Source organism: Arctopsyche grandis, chromosome 1, assembly GCF_051622035.1.
Source record: "Arctopsyche grandis isolate Sample6627 chromosome 1, ASM5162203v2, whole genome shotgun sequence".
NCBI lineage: Eukaryota > Metazoa > Arthropoda > Insecta > Trichoptera > Hydropsychidae > Arctopsyche > Arctopsyche grandis.
In genome coordinates, this window is record NC_135355.1 from 11,539,573 (window position 1) to 11,561,931 (window position 22,359).

The following is a 22,359-nucleotide window of genomic DNA, read 5'->3' on the forward strand; positions in this document are numbered from 1 at the left end:
ATCCTCAAAAAGCTAAGAAAGAGATTTTTCAGCTGAGTCAGCAGATCGTAGAATTTAAGACAGAAAATCCATACTGCAGATTTGTAAATTTTTGCACGTTCCCGTTTGTCGTCGATAAATCACGTTTCGGTAACATTGAGGTTGTCGAGGGAGATTAAGAAATATTTTGCATTTGCACCCTGTCATGCAAGTTTTTGAGGAGACGTTTATTCAAAATTATAAATTCAAGACCAGCTACAACAGGGATTAGAATACGCCCTCAACGTTAAACTTGTTCGACCGAATTTAAATGCCACAATCGATATTTTGGACGGCCGTTGTCTGGGTTGGTCTTTGAAAACAGCTGCCTATGTATGATTTTAATTTATCTCATCTATTTATATATTATATATGTATTCCGATTATCCATACCTAGAGGGGACTGCAATAGGTTCAATCAATATGTGTGTTATGTGAAAGGGAGTGGTCTGTCGGTCATAACCTTAATTTGTTGGGGAGAGACTTTTGATAATAACGGGGAGGGTTGTTTGTGTTGGACCATCAATTTGAACTATCTAAAAGGGATCAAACAACCCCACGAAATAATCCTAAGAATAAATTGCTTATAGACAAGGGCGTATTAAGACATTTTTAAAATACCATAGATGCAAAATTCGGGCAATTGTAAAGCGACAAGTGGTCGGGTATTTGGCAGCCCGAGGCACCTGAACAGGTTCCAATCGAACATTGTCCAAGTGATCGGACACTTCTCTCCTTGAAAAAGGAGATCTCGAGATGGGATTCCAAACAGGGTGCAGTCTAGTCCAAGTGCCGCTTAAAACAAAGCGCGCTCCACTCCGTCCTACGCGCAAAATCCGCTCAAATTCTTCATTAACATTCTTTTGCATTCTTGTTTGCAGTGAAACATTTGCTAAACTACACTTTGGCGTATTTGAGCGTCGATTCTGTCTTGAAAAAAATTAGCATTTTCAAGTGGTTGGTGTGTTTTAGGCGTATAAACGTTTTTGATGGATGCTGTAGATACGCGGTGGACGGCCGGTATGTTCCCGTTACATCTTGATATCGTGCTGTTGGTGATCGGTAGCTATCTAAGTATGCAATTGTTTTGAAATGATTTAATCTCGCGTAACAGATCTGCTTTATGTTTCGTAATAGATGTGAAATTATAATATGCACTCACACAGGCATGGCGAATGCGGATGAGAAAAAAGTGACCCACAATATATGTATGTACTTTTGCATTTTATATGCCATTTTACACAGCAGGAATTGATTGACAAGCATACTAAAAGTATATAACACCAGTACTAGAACTGGAAAATATAAATCCTTGAACAAAATGATTTATCTATATGAAAGTTGACTTTCATAGTGGACATACTAAGGTGTGTATTTTTTTTTACTATCATATGTGAACAATCTGATAAGAGCAGTAATTCTTGTATTACTTTTCAAAAAAACATTTTTTGCTCAATTTTAGCGTGTCTATCTAAATATTGATGAATATATTATATCATAGAGATACCGAAATGTGTGTATAATATTCGTTCACACACAAAAGTACATACATTCATATGTTATACATATGTACTTATATCGGAGTACCGTTATACGAGTCCATACACAAAAGTGCACAAAGCCAGTTTGTCGAGATATTCGACGAGACGTCGAAACTCGCGATGTTTTATTGAATGTGTCAAACATGAACGATTTCTCGTTAAAAATAAGATTTTTTTCTCCGGCCCTGATAAAGAGTTGAAAGCTTCAAAAAAGTCCAACGAACTTGCGTATTGAACAAACAAAAAGTACTCTATTTATATCACGTAGAAGCTTTTAAATTTTAAATACGAATATACAAATGTATGTATCTTGTATTTTATATTGTGATATTAAAAGCCATGGTCATCATCATTATGATGATCATGTAAAATTATTATTATTCGCAAAAATATTGTTTGACCGTATAATGACACATTGTGCGAATTTTTCTTATGCAATTTTCTTTCACCGCAGCATTTAGCAACAGAAAGATACTTTTATTAGTTATGTAATACAATTGTAAAATTCAATTATTTTTGCAATAATATTTACGATTTTCGAGAAATTGTATATGGGTATATTACAAACAAAATTAAAACTATGTACAATACATAGAATAATAAGAAATTTATATGCATCAATAATTACACTGTTCGACACGAAAAATGGTTCAGAGACGAGATATGACTTTTCTTATAGATCTATACCCAGTAAACACGAATCTGGTAATAAAAAAATGTTGATTGGCTCGAGATTCGGAGATATGTGTTTTTTAAATCGCGCGATTTTTCTATATCTTGGTGTTGTTCGGTCGATGTCTCAACATTTGTAAATTTCCTGTTCAAAATGAGTATTGGAATCTATAATCGGGTATTTTATCTTTCATTTGTAGTACTTTTCAGCTTTCAAATCTCTCTAAATAATCGTCCAGGTCAAATCAAAAGTCAAAAGTAAGTATTTTCACTTGGGATTTTTTCCCACTATTAATACTATTTTATATTGAGTATTTTCTATTGCAACATGTTTATTGGGATAGTGTTCTGGGCACACTATTTTTTGTTTTCGTTTAAAAGGGTTAATTGGAAGTGTGCTGAATTTTAAATCGGTAAAATTGTGAGTTAAAAGCTTGTACTAGTATTTACACAAATCTGAATTGAATTACATAATTGGGATAATATATTAAATTGTCTTTATATGAGAATTAAATAAAATTCCACTTAGAAAAATCATATTTCGACTATTATTGTGGATTAATAACAAAAATTCGTTTATTTTATCGAGGTAAGCCAGTTATCACTAGAATTTACTACCCCTTGACGCTTTTTTGTGGAATTATATTGCGTTAGTTCTCCTTGAGCATCTTTGAAAGTTTGGATGTCTCGAGAGTGCAACTATCTCGAATGCATTTTTCCGGTCACCATATTTTATACTTGATGTACCTACTAATTTAAGTTCATATAAAAATAGTGCAAGCTAGGTTTTCCTATGAAGGAAGTATGTATAGTTCAGCTCATTAATTTAAATTGTTTTATTACATCGAATGAGCGTTCTAGTCGTAAATTATAATATAAAGCAATTCGATTCGTTTGTACAACGATTCGAGCTCTTAGATCGATCGTTTTAAAGTGTCAACTCGGCCGATTCAATTAACACTTAATCGCCGAACAACCGAAACGTCAGTCGCATTGCCTCCACTTTGACGGATTGAAAAGCGTGCTACGATTGACCCGTCAGTCGATGATTCGATTGACGAAACCAATTGGCCATTGTTCCACATACGATTCGTCGAAGGGACGATTGCGAGCGAGCTTCATGCTTTGCGCAAATTTGACATTTATTATATTTTGCGAAATTTTAAAATGCACGAACAAGCCGAGCCACTCGATCTCGAGATTCGGGGATTCTGAAGTGTGTCAAATGTTGCAACTGATTTTTTGCGCGTTTCTTCTTTTATTCGTCCGTGTGATGGATTGTTAACCCTTCTAGGCTCCCTAGTGTTTAATAATAATAATTAATTTTTCAACCGCAGTTTTTTGCGGTTGAAAAATTATATTGTTATTTTTTTGACGTTCAATGAAGATATTCGTATAGGAATACTTTTTAATGCGGTATTCACGATACTTAGATAAAATCTCAACAAAAATTTAATCGATTGCAGACAGACATGTATACGGACAGATCATCAATAAGCGGAATTTTATAAAGAGCTAGATAGTGATCTTAATTAAAAACTGTTATGACGAAGAGTTCAAATCAATGCAAACTGAAAGAAGTTTATCGTTCTTTTGCAATCTTGAATTATTGTCGATTGAGTTCATTATTAAAACACACAATCTCATCAATCGAATTGTCATATTGAGCCAACTTCAAATGAAATAAACATTGTTAGTAGTTTATTTAGCAAAATTCAGATCTTCGTCTGCAGTTATATAATACATAAATACAAATATGTATGTATGTGCATACTTAAAAAAATAAATACTACATATAAATACCGTAGATAAAATTACATATATCTTAAATATAAAGTATTACAAACCAAGATTATGTCTTGATGGATGTTAACATTTTGAGAAAAGTGTATAGACGAAAACATTAACATATATATGTATGTATGTATGTGCGTTTCATTATCTTTCTTTGGAAAAGTACTCTTTATCATTCGGAATAGAAAAATTTGATTTTTATCAAACTAAAAATAGATTTTTTTTACAGTACAGAAGTATGTATGTAGGTACAGTGGTGTGCTAAAATGGATGGACCACAGCATTTTTTCAGAAATTTCATATGTTTAGTATTAAAACAAATGGAAATTGAAATGAAATTACATATTTATGGTAGAAAAACAATTATTTATTAGAAATCAAGTATTTATTAGAAATAGAATTTACACAAAAACATCTTAATATTTAGTAACTCCCACCCTTTTGGCATAAAACAGCCGTAATCCTGCTAGGCATACTTTCAATACAGGCATCTATCATTTCATTTATACATAAATCGTTTATATATTTTTTCAATTCATTTAAATTAGTATTAGGACTGCTATAAACAATTGATTTTAGAAGCCCCCAACAATTTTAAATTGGCTTTAGATCTGGTGAATTAGCTAGCTACGGTAAAATTTCAATGTTCATTGTATCCGGGTAATACTTCATACTTCACCTAGTAGTATGACATCGCTCATAAATATGTATCCACCCACATGGAACCCCTTTTAGAAAAAAATGGCAAAAAAAAATGTTTCTAATAATGTTTTGAATTTGTCTTGCCCCATGGTCTCTTGGACATAGTACAATGGTCCAGCCCGTTTGTGACCGACCCCAAAATAATAAAAGAGGGGTTGGACAATCTTTATACTGTTATGGCCGCTCCCCACCTTAATGTGGTATATGCATATGTATAAATGGAGGACTGCCGGAGTGTATCGCTTATCGCTAATCAGAATAGTGTCGATTTAACACTAGTTACACGCCCGGCAGTCCCTCTTCCACTTTACCAGAGAAATAAAGGAAAGTACCAAACAGAAAGGAATTATCATTTAATATTCCTAAGCAAAATTTCAGAGGAAACCAAAAATCTAATTAAGCATAAAAGGAAGTTAGATAGGGATAATATTAAGCAAGAATACAATCTAGTAAATAAGGAAATTAAGAAGAGAATAGTCAGGGATGTCAGGGATTTTAACAGCAAGCTAATAGAAAATACAATTAAGAATAACCGTAGCCTGAAAAAGTGCAAACAAGATCTTTTCTTAGGCAAAAACCAAATGATCGCAATCAGATCAGAGAGCGGAGTAATAATTGGGAATAGAGAAGAGATCATAGACAGAGTTTATACGTTCTATGCAAAACTTTACGAGAACAACAACGGTCAATTTCCCGCTCCGGAATCGACACACGGCCAAAGGGTTCCTGCAGTATTGCCTAGCGAAGTAGAGGCCGCGCTAAAAACTGCAAAGAACGGTAAAACCCCAGGGGAAGATAATATTCCCATTGACTTACTAAAATGTGGCGGCCCCCCCTAATTAATATCTTAGCTAGGCTTTTCAGCAAATGCATCCAGAACCAAGCTATACCAGAAGGATGGAATAACGCAACTATCATTTTAATACACAAAAAAGGCGACAAAAGCGATATCAAGAACTACCGACCCATTAGTTTACTTTCAGCGATCTACAAGCTCTTCACGAAGGTTATTACAGAAAGGCTGAAGAATATCCTCGACGAGAACCAACCTATAGAGCAGGCAGGGTTTAGGGCAAATTTCAGTACAATGGACCACCTCCAAGTAGTTGGCGAACTAATCGAGCGCGCCAACGAATATCAACGGCCATTGTGCCTAGGTTTCGTCGATTATGAGAAAGCCTTCGATACAGTTAGTCATAATGCAGTACTTAACGCTCTACAAACACAGGGAGTGCCGGAACCCTATGTAGGACTGTTAGCTGCAATATATAAGAATGCCACAGCTTCGGTTAAAATTTTTTCAGGTACAGATAGATTTAGCATAGGAAAAGGAGTAAGACAAGGATATACAATCTCGCCCAAGTTATTCAATGCGGTGCTTGAGGGAGTTTTCAGGAACTTGGATTGGGATACAGCCGGAGTAAGCATCAATGGTCGCTTCTTGAGTCACCTTCGGTTCGCAGACGATATAGTTTTAGTAGCTCGTGATTCAGCTGACCTACTTATCAGACTAACACAGCTGGACAGGGAAAGTAGAAAAGTAGGATTAAAAATTAACGTAGATAAGACTAAACTAATGTTCAATAGTTATTGCATGCCTGATAGCATCCCCTTAGATGATAAACCAGTAGAAGTAGTAAATAATTATTTATATCTAGGTCAAATAATTGACATGTCTGGTAGTAAAGATGAAGAGATAAAGAGACGTATGAAATTAGGATGGAGTGCATTTGGACGGATGAATGCTGTTTTTAAATCAAAAATGCCACTCTGCCTGAAGAAAAGGATCTTTGATCAATGCGTTTTGCCAGTGATGACGTATGGATGTGAAACCTGGACACTGAACACCAAGATGCTAAATAAAATCCAATGCACTCAAAGAAGTATGGAACGCTGTATGCTTGGCATAACGAGGAAAGACAGAAAGCGGAACACGTGGGTGAGAAGCATGACAAGGGTAGTGGACATAGTGGATAGAGTGAAGAGATTGAAATGGCAATGGGCGGGTCACGTAGCTAGGAGGATGGACGAAAGGTGGACAAAAGAAGTGCTTGAATGGTACCCGAGAGAAGGCAAAAGAGTAAAAGGAAGACCGCAAGGAAGATGGGTGAACGAAATTAGAAAAATGTGCGGAATGAGATGGATGAGTGTTGCGCAAAACAGAGACGAGTGGAAGCGTATTGGAGAGGCCTTCATCCAGCAGTGGATGGCGAATGGCTGTAAATGATGATGATGATTCACCAATTACACATTTTCTTCAGGAGTTGTTTCACAGCTATTTTAATGCAATCGTCTTTGCATTTCTCAGAAGGACTAACCTTTAAATAATAGACTATAATTTAAATATTTTTGTCTCGTTCTAACGCACACATAAACGGATAAATCCGGATAAGTCCATCCATTTTGGCACACCACTGTATACTACAGTAGTAAAAATAACTTATGCAAAATTCCCATGTATTTAAACATGTACATCATGTGAGAAACAGGCTAAGTTAGAAACTAGTTAACTTTATGAAGGGTAGGGGAGGGGCGTGGGTATCATATTCTAGTTCCGTGCAATGTTTCAGCGTTAAAAAATTTCGTAACACTTCACTTTATGTTCATATATATACATGTAGATATATGAATTTGTTGTAAAATACATTTTTTTTTTTTTTTTTTTTTTTTTTTTTTTATTATTCATATACATATATTTACAGGATATAATGTTTATTACAAAGTTGGACATGTATTCCTTATCAGATAAGAGTAGCTCTTGTGCCTGATAAGGGAGCTACGATTCTATTATAAATTCTTAAAATCTATTATAATATTTTTTTATATAAAAATTACATTAAAATTTTTCAGTGCAAGTTTTTTTTGAAAAAGTATTTAATTTGTTTTACTTGTTCTGTTTGGTTAACAATACAGCGTAATTCAGAAGGGAGATTATTATAGTTATTTATGGCTTGGAAAATATAATGGTTTTGCATTTGTGTTGTTTTAAAATTTGGTGTGATAAATTGGTTTCCATTTCTCATTAGTTTATAAAATTCTTGATATTCTTTGTTATTTTTTTCTTTACACATTTTTATAATGGAAGCTTGCTTAAATATGTCATCGATATTTGGTACTGGAAATAGTTTAAAAAGCGATTTTGTCGAGAAAGTAGAGTTTTTTTTAAGTATTACTTTTATAATAATTTTTTGCGAAACTTTTACTGAATTTAGATTGCTTTTGTAGGATCCTCCCCAACCTATAATTCCATAGATAAGCAGAGAGTGGACAAGGGCATAATACACATTTTTTATTATTTTCACATTTAAAATATTTCTTAACCTAACAAATATATATATACATTTCCTTATTCTCTTTACTAGCTCTGTAATATGGCTTGTCCATTTCATGTTTTGATCAATGATAACACCGAGATATTTAATTTCAGAAGAAGAGTTGATTACAGTACAAACAGGATCATGTAGTTTACAGTTTACATAGTCACATTTTTCATCATGGATTGTAATATTAACTTTTTCTATTGGTATTTTTTGTAATGAGAATAATATATATGTTGTTTTTTTTGCATTAAGTGTAAGTAGGTTATTATCAAACCATGATTTCAAAGTATTAATATCTTCATTTGCAAGTTTGTTAACTATTTCCCAAGTTTGGCCTTTTACTAATAATACAGTATCATCTGCATAAGAGATTAAATCACCCTTTATTTTCTGTTGGAAAATGTCATTTACATATATTAGAAAAAGTAATGGTCCGAGGACCGTGCCTTGAGGAATGCCAAATATACTTGTAAGTGGTGTACTATATGTTTGATTTAATTTTACAATTTGAGGTCTGTCTGTTAAATAGCTTTCTATCCATTTAAGGGCTATGAGGTCAATGCCATTTTCTTTTAATTTTAATACAAGTTTTTTATGGGAAATGCTGTCAAATGCTTTTTTTAAGTCAATGAAAATTCCTATACATTTATTTGATTTGTCTAAGGTACTCTGGATAATACATGAAATTTTTGCAATGGCAATTTATTAAGACAAGTTTCCCGGTCCAGTCATCTAAATTCAAACATCACCGACAACATAACAGTTATTTTCCTTTCATCGATTTGAACCCGTCAACTGCGGCCAGCTGTTTAACACCATCAAAAACAACAAACGGAAGAAGAACGCGAACGACCTTTATAGTGAACTGGAAACAATAAAATATCTTTAGCTTCATTCAGTTCACCGCTTACAGAAAAATATCCCAGAAAAAGGTACAACTTATCAATTCAACCAAAAAAATACCACGCTGTATATATGTATGTACATACATACATATGTATGTATGTTTACAAAAGTGTGTCACATATCCGAAAAGTGAATTCTAGCATATATACGCACGTCGAAAATTGCAAAAATTACGTACACAATACTATCGCTCGAAGGTGGTTGGCCCGATTTTCGCGTTCTCAGACCCACAAAGCCAGAAAACAATGGACACGCCATTCTCGCATCTGCAAAACTAGCCGCAGGAAGCTGAAGATATCGCCTAACAAGGGAAAATATCGAAATACGCCTGTAAGAGAATCGAACGAGGCTATATATCGTGTGTGTTACAAACGAATACCGGATATAGATAGATGGTAATATCTCCTGTGGTTATCATCGGTTTCATTGACGACGAGTCTCAAAGTGGCGCATTGCGAATTCGTATATGTAATTTACTGCGGATTTATTACGCTTCGCTATAAATTTATATAAATTTAGTATACATACATATATGTACATACTAAGGCTTTCAATCCCGGGATCCCGGTGTTTTCTGGTACCGTGAATCCCGGTGCTGAAACTAGTCTGAATACCGGGATTACGGTGCTGGCAGAAATTGCTTTAAAAATATTATTTTTACAAATATAATATGGAAAAAAACATGAAACAACATTATATAATGAACAATGGTGGGGTGAGTAATGATAGTCATAGTCCATTTGCTTGCCACCCGTTTCGACGCCGGCTTGCCGTTTCCACGAAATAATATGAACGGCCTTGTATTGTCTCGCAGATATTGAGCTCAACCGCAATGATATTTGAAGCATATTTCAACTGATTTGAACTCAGAATCAACCACTGATCACGTTTTCGTGATCTAGAAAAAATGTGAGTATCTGTATGTTTATTGTGTGTCAGTTTATTTTAGGGATTTTTTGAACACTGTTCGTCCTATCGAACTGACACTTAGTATAGGTTACTGAAATTTTTATCGATGCACCGTAATTTTTTTTCAAATTCTTAAGTTGACCGGAAATGGTACTTCCCCTTATAGGTGTCCTCTTTCTTTTTAAGTTTTTGAATTAAATTATCTCCCATACCACTCATTAAATCAGACTGAAATTTCTTACTTGTAATAGAGATTATTAATATTATACCCTAATATTTTTTTCCTAAACGAAGGTAGTACTTTTAATTTAGAGAATCAAGGTTTTTTATGTTTTTCGGAAGTGGAACTTTAGTCTTTCGTAAGTTTTCCTACATTTGTTTTCAATTTGGATTGAAAATGCTCATAGTCGGTATGTGTTAACGTATATGTACATATGTATGTTCGATTATCGAATTTTGTTTTTTATCCTTCTTATATTCCTCAAATACACAGATAAAGTCTAATTTTTAAAGTCTAATAAAACTAATTTTTTACATAAAGTAAATTTAAATGGAGTTTTTTATATTAGATGGACTGTAAATAGGTTTTTGAGCTCTTTTTCCTATTATGCTGTAGATTAACATTAGAATAATATAATACTATGATTACTAACCAAATTAAATTAAATTATAAAATAGAAAATGATCAGTAGATCAGTAGCTATTAAAATAGATATAAGATGTATTGTGAACATAATTTCGTAATAATAAAAAGCATTTAAAAATCAAAAATATTAGATGGATTTTTTCGAAGAATTATTACTAGACGGTACAAACTATTTGTAAAAAACGAATTAATGAATCAAAGCGATGATTTTTACTTTATTTGATTACATTTTCGGATGTGTTTTATTTAAATTTAAAGAATGTAGCCAAACTTTCAAAATTAGTAAGCCAATATGGTAGTATTTTTGCGTGAAACATCGGGAGAGTTTGCAAAATGCAATTGAACGTTTTTCAAATATGAAAACATGCAATTGAACTTTTTTTCTTATACATTTGAAATCCCGGTGCTCGCACCGGGATTCCGGGATCGGAAATTCCCAGTACCGCAATCCCGGTGCTGAAGTAGTCTTCCGGGATTGGAAGCACTAGTACATACATTTGTATGAGTTTGGCCGAAATTTACATACATACATACATATATATTATACATATGTACGTATGTACGTTTTGGGTACAGTTTGACAAACCACATTTGTCATCATGACATATGTGGTAAAAATGTAAACAAAAATAAAATCAATAAAATGTGGCTGAAGGCCTGTAGTGCAGGCTTTAAGTTTTACCCTATCCACTTACTGCTTAACATTCCTACTTAATATCGTGAGCAGTCCTATGACCACCAAAAACTATATAAAAATTTAATTACAATAAATATAATTGTTTCTAATCAATATGAGTATGAACTATCAACCTTTAATAACCTTAAATAATTCAGTTGACGCACACATTCAGATTCACACATATCGATATGATGACATTTTTGATACAAGTTTGAGCTCTAATGTAGGGAAACTCAAACAAGACAAAAGTTCTATTCCCGTTTGTAGGATTTTATTCAAAACTTTTTAACTACTTAATATCACCATAAATATTATAAGCATGAAGTATCAAGATGATTGGAATAATTTAAAAGGTCAAAATAAAATCATGAAATATTGTTTTAAAAAAATTACTGTTTCCGGTTAACAAATTCTATCCAAAACCTTGTCATTTCGAAGTACATAAATAATACAAATATAAATATTCAACTCAAGACGTTCAGTGGTTGGGAAAAGTCGTCTGGTCACAACATTTTTGACATTTCTGAGACTAAAATATCCCACTTTCGGCTTATCAAATTTGTTGTTTTTTTTATTATTTTCATCACATTGATACAAGGATTATACTAGACATTCATATGATGAGCAAACGTATTTAAAGGTCCGAAAAAAATATAGGGAGAAAAATCGAACAAGAGGTAAATTTTATATATAGCTTAGTATTAAACTTAAACTTCTAGATATGAAATTTCAGTTCAATACACTCAAAGGTTTCTCATAAAACCGAAAAAGCCTCGGTTCTCTAGGGTAAAAATAATAATTCCGATTGATGTAAAAAATTGTGAGTAAAATTTATAATTTCTATTAATGTTAAAGAATTTTCAGTCAAATCCGTTGAGAGGTTATAGAATACAAAAACCAAAAATAAATAGGATATCTATAAGGCGAGGTACCACTTCCGATCAATTTAAATTTTGAAAAAAACTTACGTCGTATCGTTAAACGTTTCAGTAACCGATACTACAATTCAGTTCAAAAGGACTAACGGTGTTCAAAAAATCTCCAAAATACACATAAAAATCCTGGCTAAGACTGTGGCATATGCATATACTCATTGTCCGTTTACATATGCATAAGTTTATTACTATATCTATGTTTTTTATTCATTTCTAAAAAGGACATGCGGGTTAAAAGGAGACAAGAGATGAAAAACTTTTATCTGGACATCTGCGTCGGTTCCCAAATTTTGGTTGACCCTCGTCGTTAAAAAAAATCACGTTTGACCCGTTGTGACCCGGGTCAAACGTGAATTTCACGGTCTTTTCTCATTATCGTCGACATAACTACCTTTCCCCCGCACCGCTCTTTCCCCTCGGTGCACATCTTTTGATCCGTTCCGAGCGGTGACTCACGCCGCTCCGAGCACCGTTTTTTTAACTGAGCAAATTTACATATGTACGATTAAGAAGACTTAACAGCACGTTGGTAAACGTGCGGATATTCTAAACTGGCTGTAGGTGACCGTAGAAGTACAGGTGAACAAGAAAATAAGCGGCCTGAATATGCAATTGCGAAAAATTAAGGTGAATATGGATGTACCACATTCGCGAAGGTCTTTAAGCGCATGACTTTCGGATCGTAAGTTCAAATCCGGGTAACGGAAATGCAGACCTTCGCCATTCTAAGCAGGAGAAAATCATAAAGCAAAAAAAAAATAACAAAACAAAGGATTACCAAATAAAGAGATCAGATAAGACGGTCGGACTAACCAGATTTATGGTGACCCTAATTTCGGCGAATGATCCTATCTGCAGCATTTTCCTCTAAAGCTCGATTCGAAGTAAATTAACACACTTTTCTTGTATTGAATTGGATTTATTGCATATTTTCTCACGCATTTTAACAATATGTTGTACAGTTATTGAACGCTTTCGACAATTACATTTTAACATACGTGCAATATATTTCAAATTCAAATTTAATATCATTTTTATTATTATTTAACATCTGCACTAGCAAATTGCTTTTTTTGTGACCTCGTTTTTTCGCAACGTTCAAAAAATTTTAGTATTATTTATATATACAGTTATATTTTTAATATCATATGTACATATATGTATGTGTATGTAGAATACATTTGTGAGAGGTTTAAATAATTATCTAGGCTTTTATCTAGGGTGACAATGTAGATGAAATTATAATTGTAAAAGCACACTCATTAATTTTCATTGTTATTAACCCGTATACAAATTCAATACTAGTTAAGTTTACTGAAAATCGATATTTAGAATTTTTCAAATACTTTTGAGCTTGTCCAATTTTTAGATCCAAAAACACTATTTCAGTTTTACTCAATTCACAAATTGTTATCACTACTTTTCGTTATGTCCAGAATCTTGGAAATGAAGAGTAAACTTATTATAAGCCACCAGTATTTTAAAATATTTTAAATGCCAGCAGCATAGCTCGGACGTTAAGCTTCTGCTTACCGTCAAGAAGGTGCCGGGTTCTATCCCTGAATGAAAATGAATTTTTCAGAGTATGCTGTTGGTCAGACCTGGATTTGTGACTCCAGGTTGATCGTTTCCTATCAGAGTTTGCCAATTTTCTCTGATTTCATTGTTGAAACGGTTCCCGGAAAAAAAAATTGGCTAAAAATCCTTCCTACCTACTATGTCACCACTATTTGAAATTTGATGGATGTACAATAAGAATTTATGTACAATTCATAGATGTCTCGTTAATTTGCGAGTTTTTTCAGTGTCTCGCAATTCAACGAATTATAATAAAAAATGCTGCATTTGTATTTGTAATTGGCCAGGAAGGCGCATTGGGATTTTCCTGTAAGGCCTTCCTGGTATATATGTAAAATAAAAATAAATAAAAATAAAACGCAAAACATTATGATTAATGTTTGGAAAGATATTTCTCGAAATGAAGGAAAGTGGACTTACGCCACTTACAAATATCACGGCTCATATGTATGTACATCTGTACATATGTATGTAAATCAACACAAAACTGATCGATCATAACAAAATCATAAATAAGAAGTAAGTATATATTATGTTATGCATACATATATTATATAATATTATATATACATTACATAAAATATATTTACCAACATAGAAATTCATTGAAGTTCAAAATACTGCTTACAATACTAAAGCTTTTCGTTGAAAATCACATACATACATTGATTGTATGTATGTATGTATGTAGTGTGTACTAGTCGTATTGACATTGCAATCAGGGATATTTGTTCAGCGAACGTTCTTCTAAAAACACCCGCTAAAGTATACGGATAACATTCGATGCTGTACAGGTGATCTTTTGCATAAATTACGACGTCTTCTAATATTGCGCAAACAGTGAAACAAAACCTAAAAAATAAACAGCACATCTTGCATAACGAATTGCGCGCACGGCATAAGAAAGACAAGCAAAAACCGGACTAACCAACGTTCAAGGTTGGTTAGATAGTATTGACGATGTTGTGCTTTTACTACTACGTCAACCGTAAAGCAGACTATGCATCAAATGAATGAAAAATGATTTAAACTGTACGTACCTAGACCACATATGAGATAACTCGGTGGCGGTTTAAGGACACTTCTAGAGTAAGCACTTCTGACCACCTCGAGGGCACAGGGGTCTCCAGCCACCAGCAATAATCCTGGAGCGACGTAACCTGCATATCTCAGTGCTCTGCATGCGGCACCTAAAGACCCCACCCACCAACATTGCGAATTTGCAGACAGGAAACCCTGAAAAAATTCAAAAATTAGTCAAATAAATACGCAATAAAATTTTCAAATTATATACATATGTATATACCTACATTAAGTCGTCGACGAAATCGTCATGTGTGAAAAAAGGCCGTTACTACATTTGAGAATTTTTACAATATGAATCACGACCACGGGGTCATTAATGTTGAACCGAGTTTCGTAATAGTGTAACAAAAAGTGCGACATGAAGGTATGAAAAAAATGAGTGGCCGCTAATTTTTGGTACACTCTGTGCTCATCATAGTAATTATTATGAAAACGTCGTTTAAACGTCGAGCGAAGACAACCGTTTCGAATTCAATAATTGATGATTATTATCACTATGGAATAAAAAAAATAGCAGTTATTGAGAATTTTTGGACGGGAATTGCTATCGAGATGTCTTTAGACAGGAATTCCCAATTTTTTTTGAGAAATTATTGTTTTCGTATTTACATACATATGTACCTATTTATTATACATATATTATTATATTCGTATTGCGGTTTTAAAGCTGGAATTAATTAGATTTCAAATGTATTTGAAATTTACTCTGAAGAGTGAAAGAGAGTTTTTCATAGTGGTGTCATCCAATTCCCAAAACAACGGGTTTCCAACAAAAAAAATAAAAAATTAATACGTATTTTTAGTATTTTACGATAGATGCTGAAATTCGGAACAGATGCCAATAAATGCGAAATTCGTAAAATATGCGAAAATGCTAAAATACAAATAAATATAAATATTTAAGGCAAAAGTTACCATAATATAAATATGAAACGATAGATTTTAGCTATTGATGGCAACAAAGATTTGATATGAAGAGTTTGGTTATGCTACTCTAAGATCAATTTGGTGTCCGGTTAATAGTGTGGATGCTGAAAGATATTTCAGTAACTATAATTTAATTGTAACTTTGTATTTTGAATCTTATATTTTAATAACAAAACTTATATCTTATCTACTTATATCTTAACTTATATGATATCTTCAAATAATCGACGAGGTGGTCGCCAACGTCCGGATGCGGACAGGGCATTGAGAAGAAGAAGAATGCTCTAAAGCGCTAAAATGCAAAAATTGAAAAAAATACGTCTCTACTAATACGGTACTAGCAAAAGTTACTTTAGGAACAATAAATGACAAGAAAATATTCAATAATCCAAATCTAATATGAAGAAAATGCCAAATCCCATATTTCTTCTCAAAAGTATCCCAGTTCGAATATGTAGGTAATTCAAGAATACATTTTTGGCTCGACACTTGACATATGTATATGTGATGTTTATGTTCGGTCTCCGTGACGAGACAGAATGTTAAATGACAGAAAACCCAAATATCGGAAGGCAAAGATCGAAAATCGAAAGATCAAAAAAAAAATGGTGCATGGTAAACGGTACATACTCACGTACATACTCACTTAATTTGCGCGAGCAGGATACAACAGGAACAAGAGGAACAGGCTTTTCCTCTTGTTCCTATTGTATCCTGCTCGCGCAAATTATGTGAGTATGTACCGTTTACCATGCACCATTTTTTTTTGATCTTTCGACTTAAGATCTTTCGATTTTCGATCTTTGCCTTCCGATATTTGGGTTTTCTGTCATTTAACATTCTGTCTCGTCACGTAGACCCGTTTATGTTATACATACATATGTGAATTTAAAATTTGAACAAAAGGTGTCGGGAAAACTCTTGGATGGAAACCCACTGTATGAAAGCACTGGTCTTGAGCGATTCATCGTTTTGATTCATCACAACTACTTTTCAGTTAGTCGAATTGCACAATTGGTATTATCAGACGTGACACAGTAGTGAGTATCATCGATTCATTCACTGTTATTTCGCAAACGTTAAATGTCATTGTGAGGTTAAATTTTATTCGCACGCCTCGACGTTTCCTTCATTGTATGTTAACGCGACTCGCACGCCATAATGTTTCCCATAAAAACAGCCACAAAGTCAAGATTTTCAAATTTTTCACGATTGTCGAGAATATGTACCGTTCCGAAAAGCGAACGAACGACACGAAATTGGCTAAATTTAATTCAGACCAAATGTTATTTATTATTAATATAGACAAATAGTTGCCTAGCGAGCGGACATTTTAGATATGCACCAATTCGAAATTTGCACAGTTCGCTGAATAATAAGCAATCCATTCTGTACGTTTTATATCGGCATTCGGCCATTTTTGTAGTGGCGGTATGATAGTTTGGTATATGGTAGTTTGGTTTCCCCGGAGCGTTCGCGTGGTAGGTAAACAGTTGATGGAAAGGCACACCGTGGTCCAGCAACAACAATGGCCAATAAAATAACGAATTTGCCTAAGCAGCCTCAGATACAGTCTCTAATAACCGGGCACTAATCCCAAGTGGCCAGATACTGGACTAGAGATTGCCCGGTGGCCTAGGGAGCCCAGACCAATTACTACCGCGTGCCCAGACCAGGTTTTCACTCGACGTGGGCTGGCCGTGTTTGCTCAACGGCTCTATGATACTATTTATTACAGTATGTGTACGTTGAGTATATCCTAATTGATTGTAGTGTAATTGCGGGGATTTAAAGATTTATTTGCATACACATTTGCAGGTAACTTTCTAACGTGGGTAATGGTTAAATATTACTATTATATTCATATCTACACAGGAACGTTTGTTGAATGCGGTTTATTTTAAATTGAGACTAGTTCGGATCAAGTTATATTACAATGCTAATGATATACATTTTTAGAATGGCTTTTGTATGCGAATCAATCAAACCACATACCATATCAGTAATTTCATAATACATTTGTAAGAATTATACGGAATGGTGTATGTATAAAACAAACTAAAAAATCAAATCATTATTGTAAAGTCTCGAGCATGTTAATGCTAATTATATATTATATGTTTAAAGAAAAAAGTGCAAGTAATTCATTAAAATTGCTCTCGAAATATGTTTCCAAAATAATGAATTCTTACATTTTTTTTCACAAAAATGCGTTATTGAATCCAGTCATCAACAGCGATGACTGGATGTAATCATTTATTTTATATTACAATATAAATCACTGAAGCGTTGATTGATATTATATATACATATGTATATACATGTACTTTCGAATACTAATATAATATGCTGTTAACAAATGACAAGATATTCATGTCACATTAATGAATCTTCCGTCTGCGGTTTTACTTGAAAGACGATGTCGCCATTTATATAAAATATTCCCCTGACGATGTTTTCTGTATAGAGACGCGTGTCGTGCGATCGGAAAATGGGAAAACGACGACCCAGAGGGGAAAACTGCACAAGACACAAAACGTTTCCTTTCAGCCCACCCTAATCGATTTATCATATCGTAAGCGTTGACGGTGACACGTTATGGGAAAAATCTTGGACGCTTGCACTGAGTTACGCGGGGTGAGTTTCAGACAGGAAATGGCGTCTGAAGAAATAGAAGTTTTAAGAGGTAATTAAGACGGGAAGTCGCCCGTGTCCAGAGATGATAGTTTTCGGGTTTAAATATGGACCAACAATGGGCGTCGTAGCGAAAAGCAAAGGGAGAAATAAAACTCCCCTTCGCGCGAGTCAAGTACCGGAACTGGCTCCGGTTACTCATGCCGACAACGAGAATAAATCAATATGGTGCGTGACGAAAACATCCATCTCACTCAGTGCGATGCATCCGAGAAATTCAAACAATCCAGGGAATAACAATCAGATTCCGGAAATAGATTAATAGATTAACATTAGTATCTTGGATAAATTAATGTAACTAATAATACCAGTTGGATAAATTAGTGTAACTAACATATTAATTTTTATGACCCCCCTTTTTTTTCATCACTTGTAAAATATGTATTCTAATATTGGAGTTTAAAATATTTATAAGAAAAATTAAATGCTAATTAACAAATGTTGTTGAAATTATGATGTTTTTTTTTATATTTTCTAAAAACTTCATAATAATAAGTAACATAATAACTAAAAGAAAAAATATAGAAAAGATATTGGAAAAGAAGAATTACAAAAATCTTCAAGTTTAAGAAAGCTTCTAGCTTGTTTTTAAAAATATTATGGTTTTCAGAATTTACTGCATTGTTGGGAAGGTTATTTCAAACTATAACCACTCGGTTTGAAAAGAAGGAATCTGATAAATTTATTCGATTTTTACTTTATCTATGTTTTCTTTTTGGAGTCTGAGAGTGTGACCTCTAAGATGAGTGTTTTCATTGAACGTAATGAGTTATGACAATTATGACGATTATTTATTATTTTAAAGACTTCGATTAAGTCGCCTCTTATTCTTCTCGTCTCAAGTGTTTATTAATATTAGCCAAAATATTTTTTAATTTTACTCATAAAACAATTTTCATATCAATCAAAGTGCCAGGGCGGTCACCTGTCTCTGCCCGACTACACCACTGTGTGTATATATATATTTTTTTACGTGATAAAATGAAAAAGTCGGAAAAACGAGTTCATATTCTCGAGAAAACCGGAGTAAAAAATAATCGTCCTAAATGACAGGAAATAATAGATACAGGATATGTTGTCGTCAACATGATTAATGGGATTTGGGATAAAATAAGGAAATCCGTCATGACCTTACAAATTAATTCACTGTTTTGTTTTCATATTCTTTTTTCGATTATAAAAAAAGAGTAAAAAAATTAAAATAGCTAGCGCTTCATTAAACAAATTGAAAATTTTGTTGATCTTTATGGACTTCATATCACATGATTTCAATACCTGTTATCCGTGTCAGACCTGGAGGAGAGATTCTATGTATTATACTAAACTAGCATGTAAACATTATTGTATAAAAAATGATTTATAAGACCTCATAAATATATTCGATCAGACAAAAATCTCATTTGGGAACGTCGAAATCAAATTGAAAACATCTGGGTAATTTCAGTGGGGACCAGCTGGACGCGAGGGGGTTCGAAGGTATGCACCACTAAAAATATTGCACTTAACCGAGAAGTGGTGCCCCGTTCGTGGAAGAATACGACAGTAAATAAAATGCACCCTCTCACATAAAACGAAAAAAAAAATATTTGTCCAAAATATCGAGTAATTCGTGATAGGTCCCAACATTTCCAACAAAGAGTCCGTTATGAGAATTTCCCATATTTTTTTTCATCTCGGAATGGAAAGGCCAACCTTTGACAGGCAAGGTCGCATTCTAAGCCCCACCTGTTAGCGAAAAGGTTAAAATTGCACGATGAAAGTCACGTTCGCGAGTTGTGCAAACCGCGTCCGGTTCGCAGCGTGTTAATCTCGTTTAAATCCTATCAAACGGAACGCCATAGAATATTCTGAATAAATGTCTACTTCAACCCCGTCCCCGAGCATTAGGGGAGAAAAAACAAACACTCCCTATCGTCGGGTACGACTGTTTCTATCGTTCCCCTCGACAATAATAACTGCAGATTCCAGCGGTGCCCATTCCGTGGGGCAAATTCGATACTACCACCAACACCCCCTCCAAAATACAAAACAAGACTTGCATCGGTAAAGAGATGCGGTAATGAGAAACATGTGTGTGCGGGGGGACGCATTTGTCGCGTTTTCGTTTTGTGTACGTATAATACTATTCTCTGTGAATCAGTAATTGCGAAACTTTTTACATAGAAAATAAATAAATCTCACTGCTTTTATATGTATGTACATACATACGTGTGTATTAATAAGTATATGTAAGTCACGTATGGTGACTTAAATGTATTAAAAAAATATGAACGTGATTTGATATTGGAAATGAACAATAAATCGAATTGCATCTGTTCTACACACATACATACATAGTACATACATACATATTTATATACTTAAAAATAGCATACACTTTTGAAAATCGTTTCAATTTATTACTTTATCTATGTACGTAGTAACAATAGATGAAGTTTCTTCGTTGTTCATTTACACTATTGATAACTGGCTTACCTCGATAAAATAAACGAATTTTTGTTATTAATCCATAAGAATATTAGAGATATGATTTTTCTAAGTGGAATTTTATTTAATTCTCATATAAAGATAATTTAATATATTATCCCTATTAATTCAATTCAGATTCGTGTAAATACGAGTAAACACTAGTACGAGCTTTTTGCTCGCAAATTTACCGATTTAAAGTTCAGCACACTTCCAATTAACCCTTTTAAACGAAAACAAAAAATAGTGTGGTCAGAACACTATCTCAATAAACATATTTCAATAGAAAATACTCAATATAAAATAGTAATAACAGTGGGAAAAAATCCCAAGTGAAAATACGGACTTTTGACTTTTGATTTGAACTGGATGACTACTTGAAGAGATTTTAAAGTTGAAAAGTACTACAAATGAAAGATAAAATACCCGACTATAGATTCCAATATTCATTTTGAACAGGAAATTGACAGATTTTGAGACATCGACCGAACAACACCAAGATATAGAAAAATCGCGCGATTTATAAAACACATATATCTCCGAATCTCGATCCAATCAACATTTTTTATTACGAGATTCGTGTTCACTGGGCATAATTCTATAAGAAAAGTCATATCTCGTCTCTGAAACATTTTTCGTGTCGAACAGTGTAATCGGAATCGTCGAGTCGAAGTGGAAATGTGAGTCGTGGAGACGAAATATTGTTGGCAGAATCGAAGTCGGATTCATAAAATCCAACGACTCTCGATTTTTGTTCCTGTTAATTGCATCTTAATGATTAATGCGTGAGTATTACATACATACATACATATATTATATGTCAGTAAAGAATATGTACGTATAGTATGTATAAGGGTAAATGAGAGTCACATTCAGGTTTTTCACAGCCATCTAACAACACACCATAGGGATAAATTTCTGGGATAATCATCTGTTTCGTCATTAACTCACAACTCTTCTAAAAAGTTCTTAATATGATGCTGTTTTGGCATGTCTAATCAAGTGCATAATCTGCAAAACAATTTTCCACACATTTTCGTAATTGAAGTACTTCGCTATGAAATGCTCGCGGTGAATTACATATGCGGTGAAGAAGTAAGAAACTTGGAATTTGAGGAACGTCTTTTAAAAGACCAAGAATACCTTGAATTCAATGGGAGCCGCACTTATCTCGACGAGAAAGAATCATCAATACTGAATGTTACAGATCTCGAAATCGAAAATTAGCCTATTTGTCGCACCACTCGGAGAAATTGAGACCGTATAAAACTCATAAAAACACATGTATATGTAAATATAAAAATAATATGATATTTTTAACCCATTTGAACCCACGCGGTCAGTTATGAACTTACACGATGTATGCCAGCGCGGTCGTTCACGGCATTTTACAATTTTGCGTCGTAAAATGAAGGGATCACTCAGGCCGGCCGTAAAACCTTTCGTTACGCTTGGTTAGATGTTGGTGATGAATTTTAAGAAAGTC

The 22,359-nt window shown here is 33.8% G+C and overlaps 1 protein-coding gene across 2 annotated transcripts in view; it reads right to left on the minus strand.

Annotated features, from left to right (window-relative positions):
- The window catches only part of ko (Stork-head domain-containing protein knockout), a 160,515-nt gene that overhangs the window by 12,695 nt on the left and 125,461 nt on the right, over nt 1-22,359 (minus strand). For both annotated transcript variants that reach the window (XM_077429465.1, XM_077429458.1), the window contains exon 6: nt 14,741-14,936. In XM_077429465.1, coding sequence (XP_077285591.1) covers nt 14,741-14,936 — 196 coding nt within the window. The remainder of the gene's footprint in view (nt 1-14,740; nt 14,937-22,359) is intronic.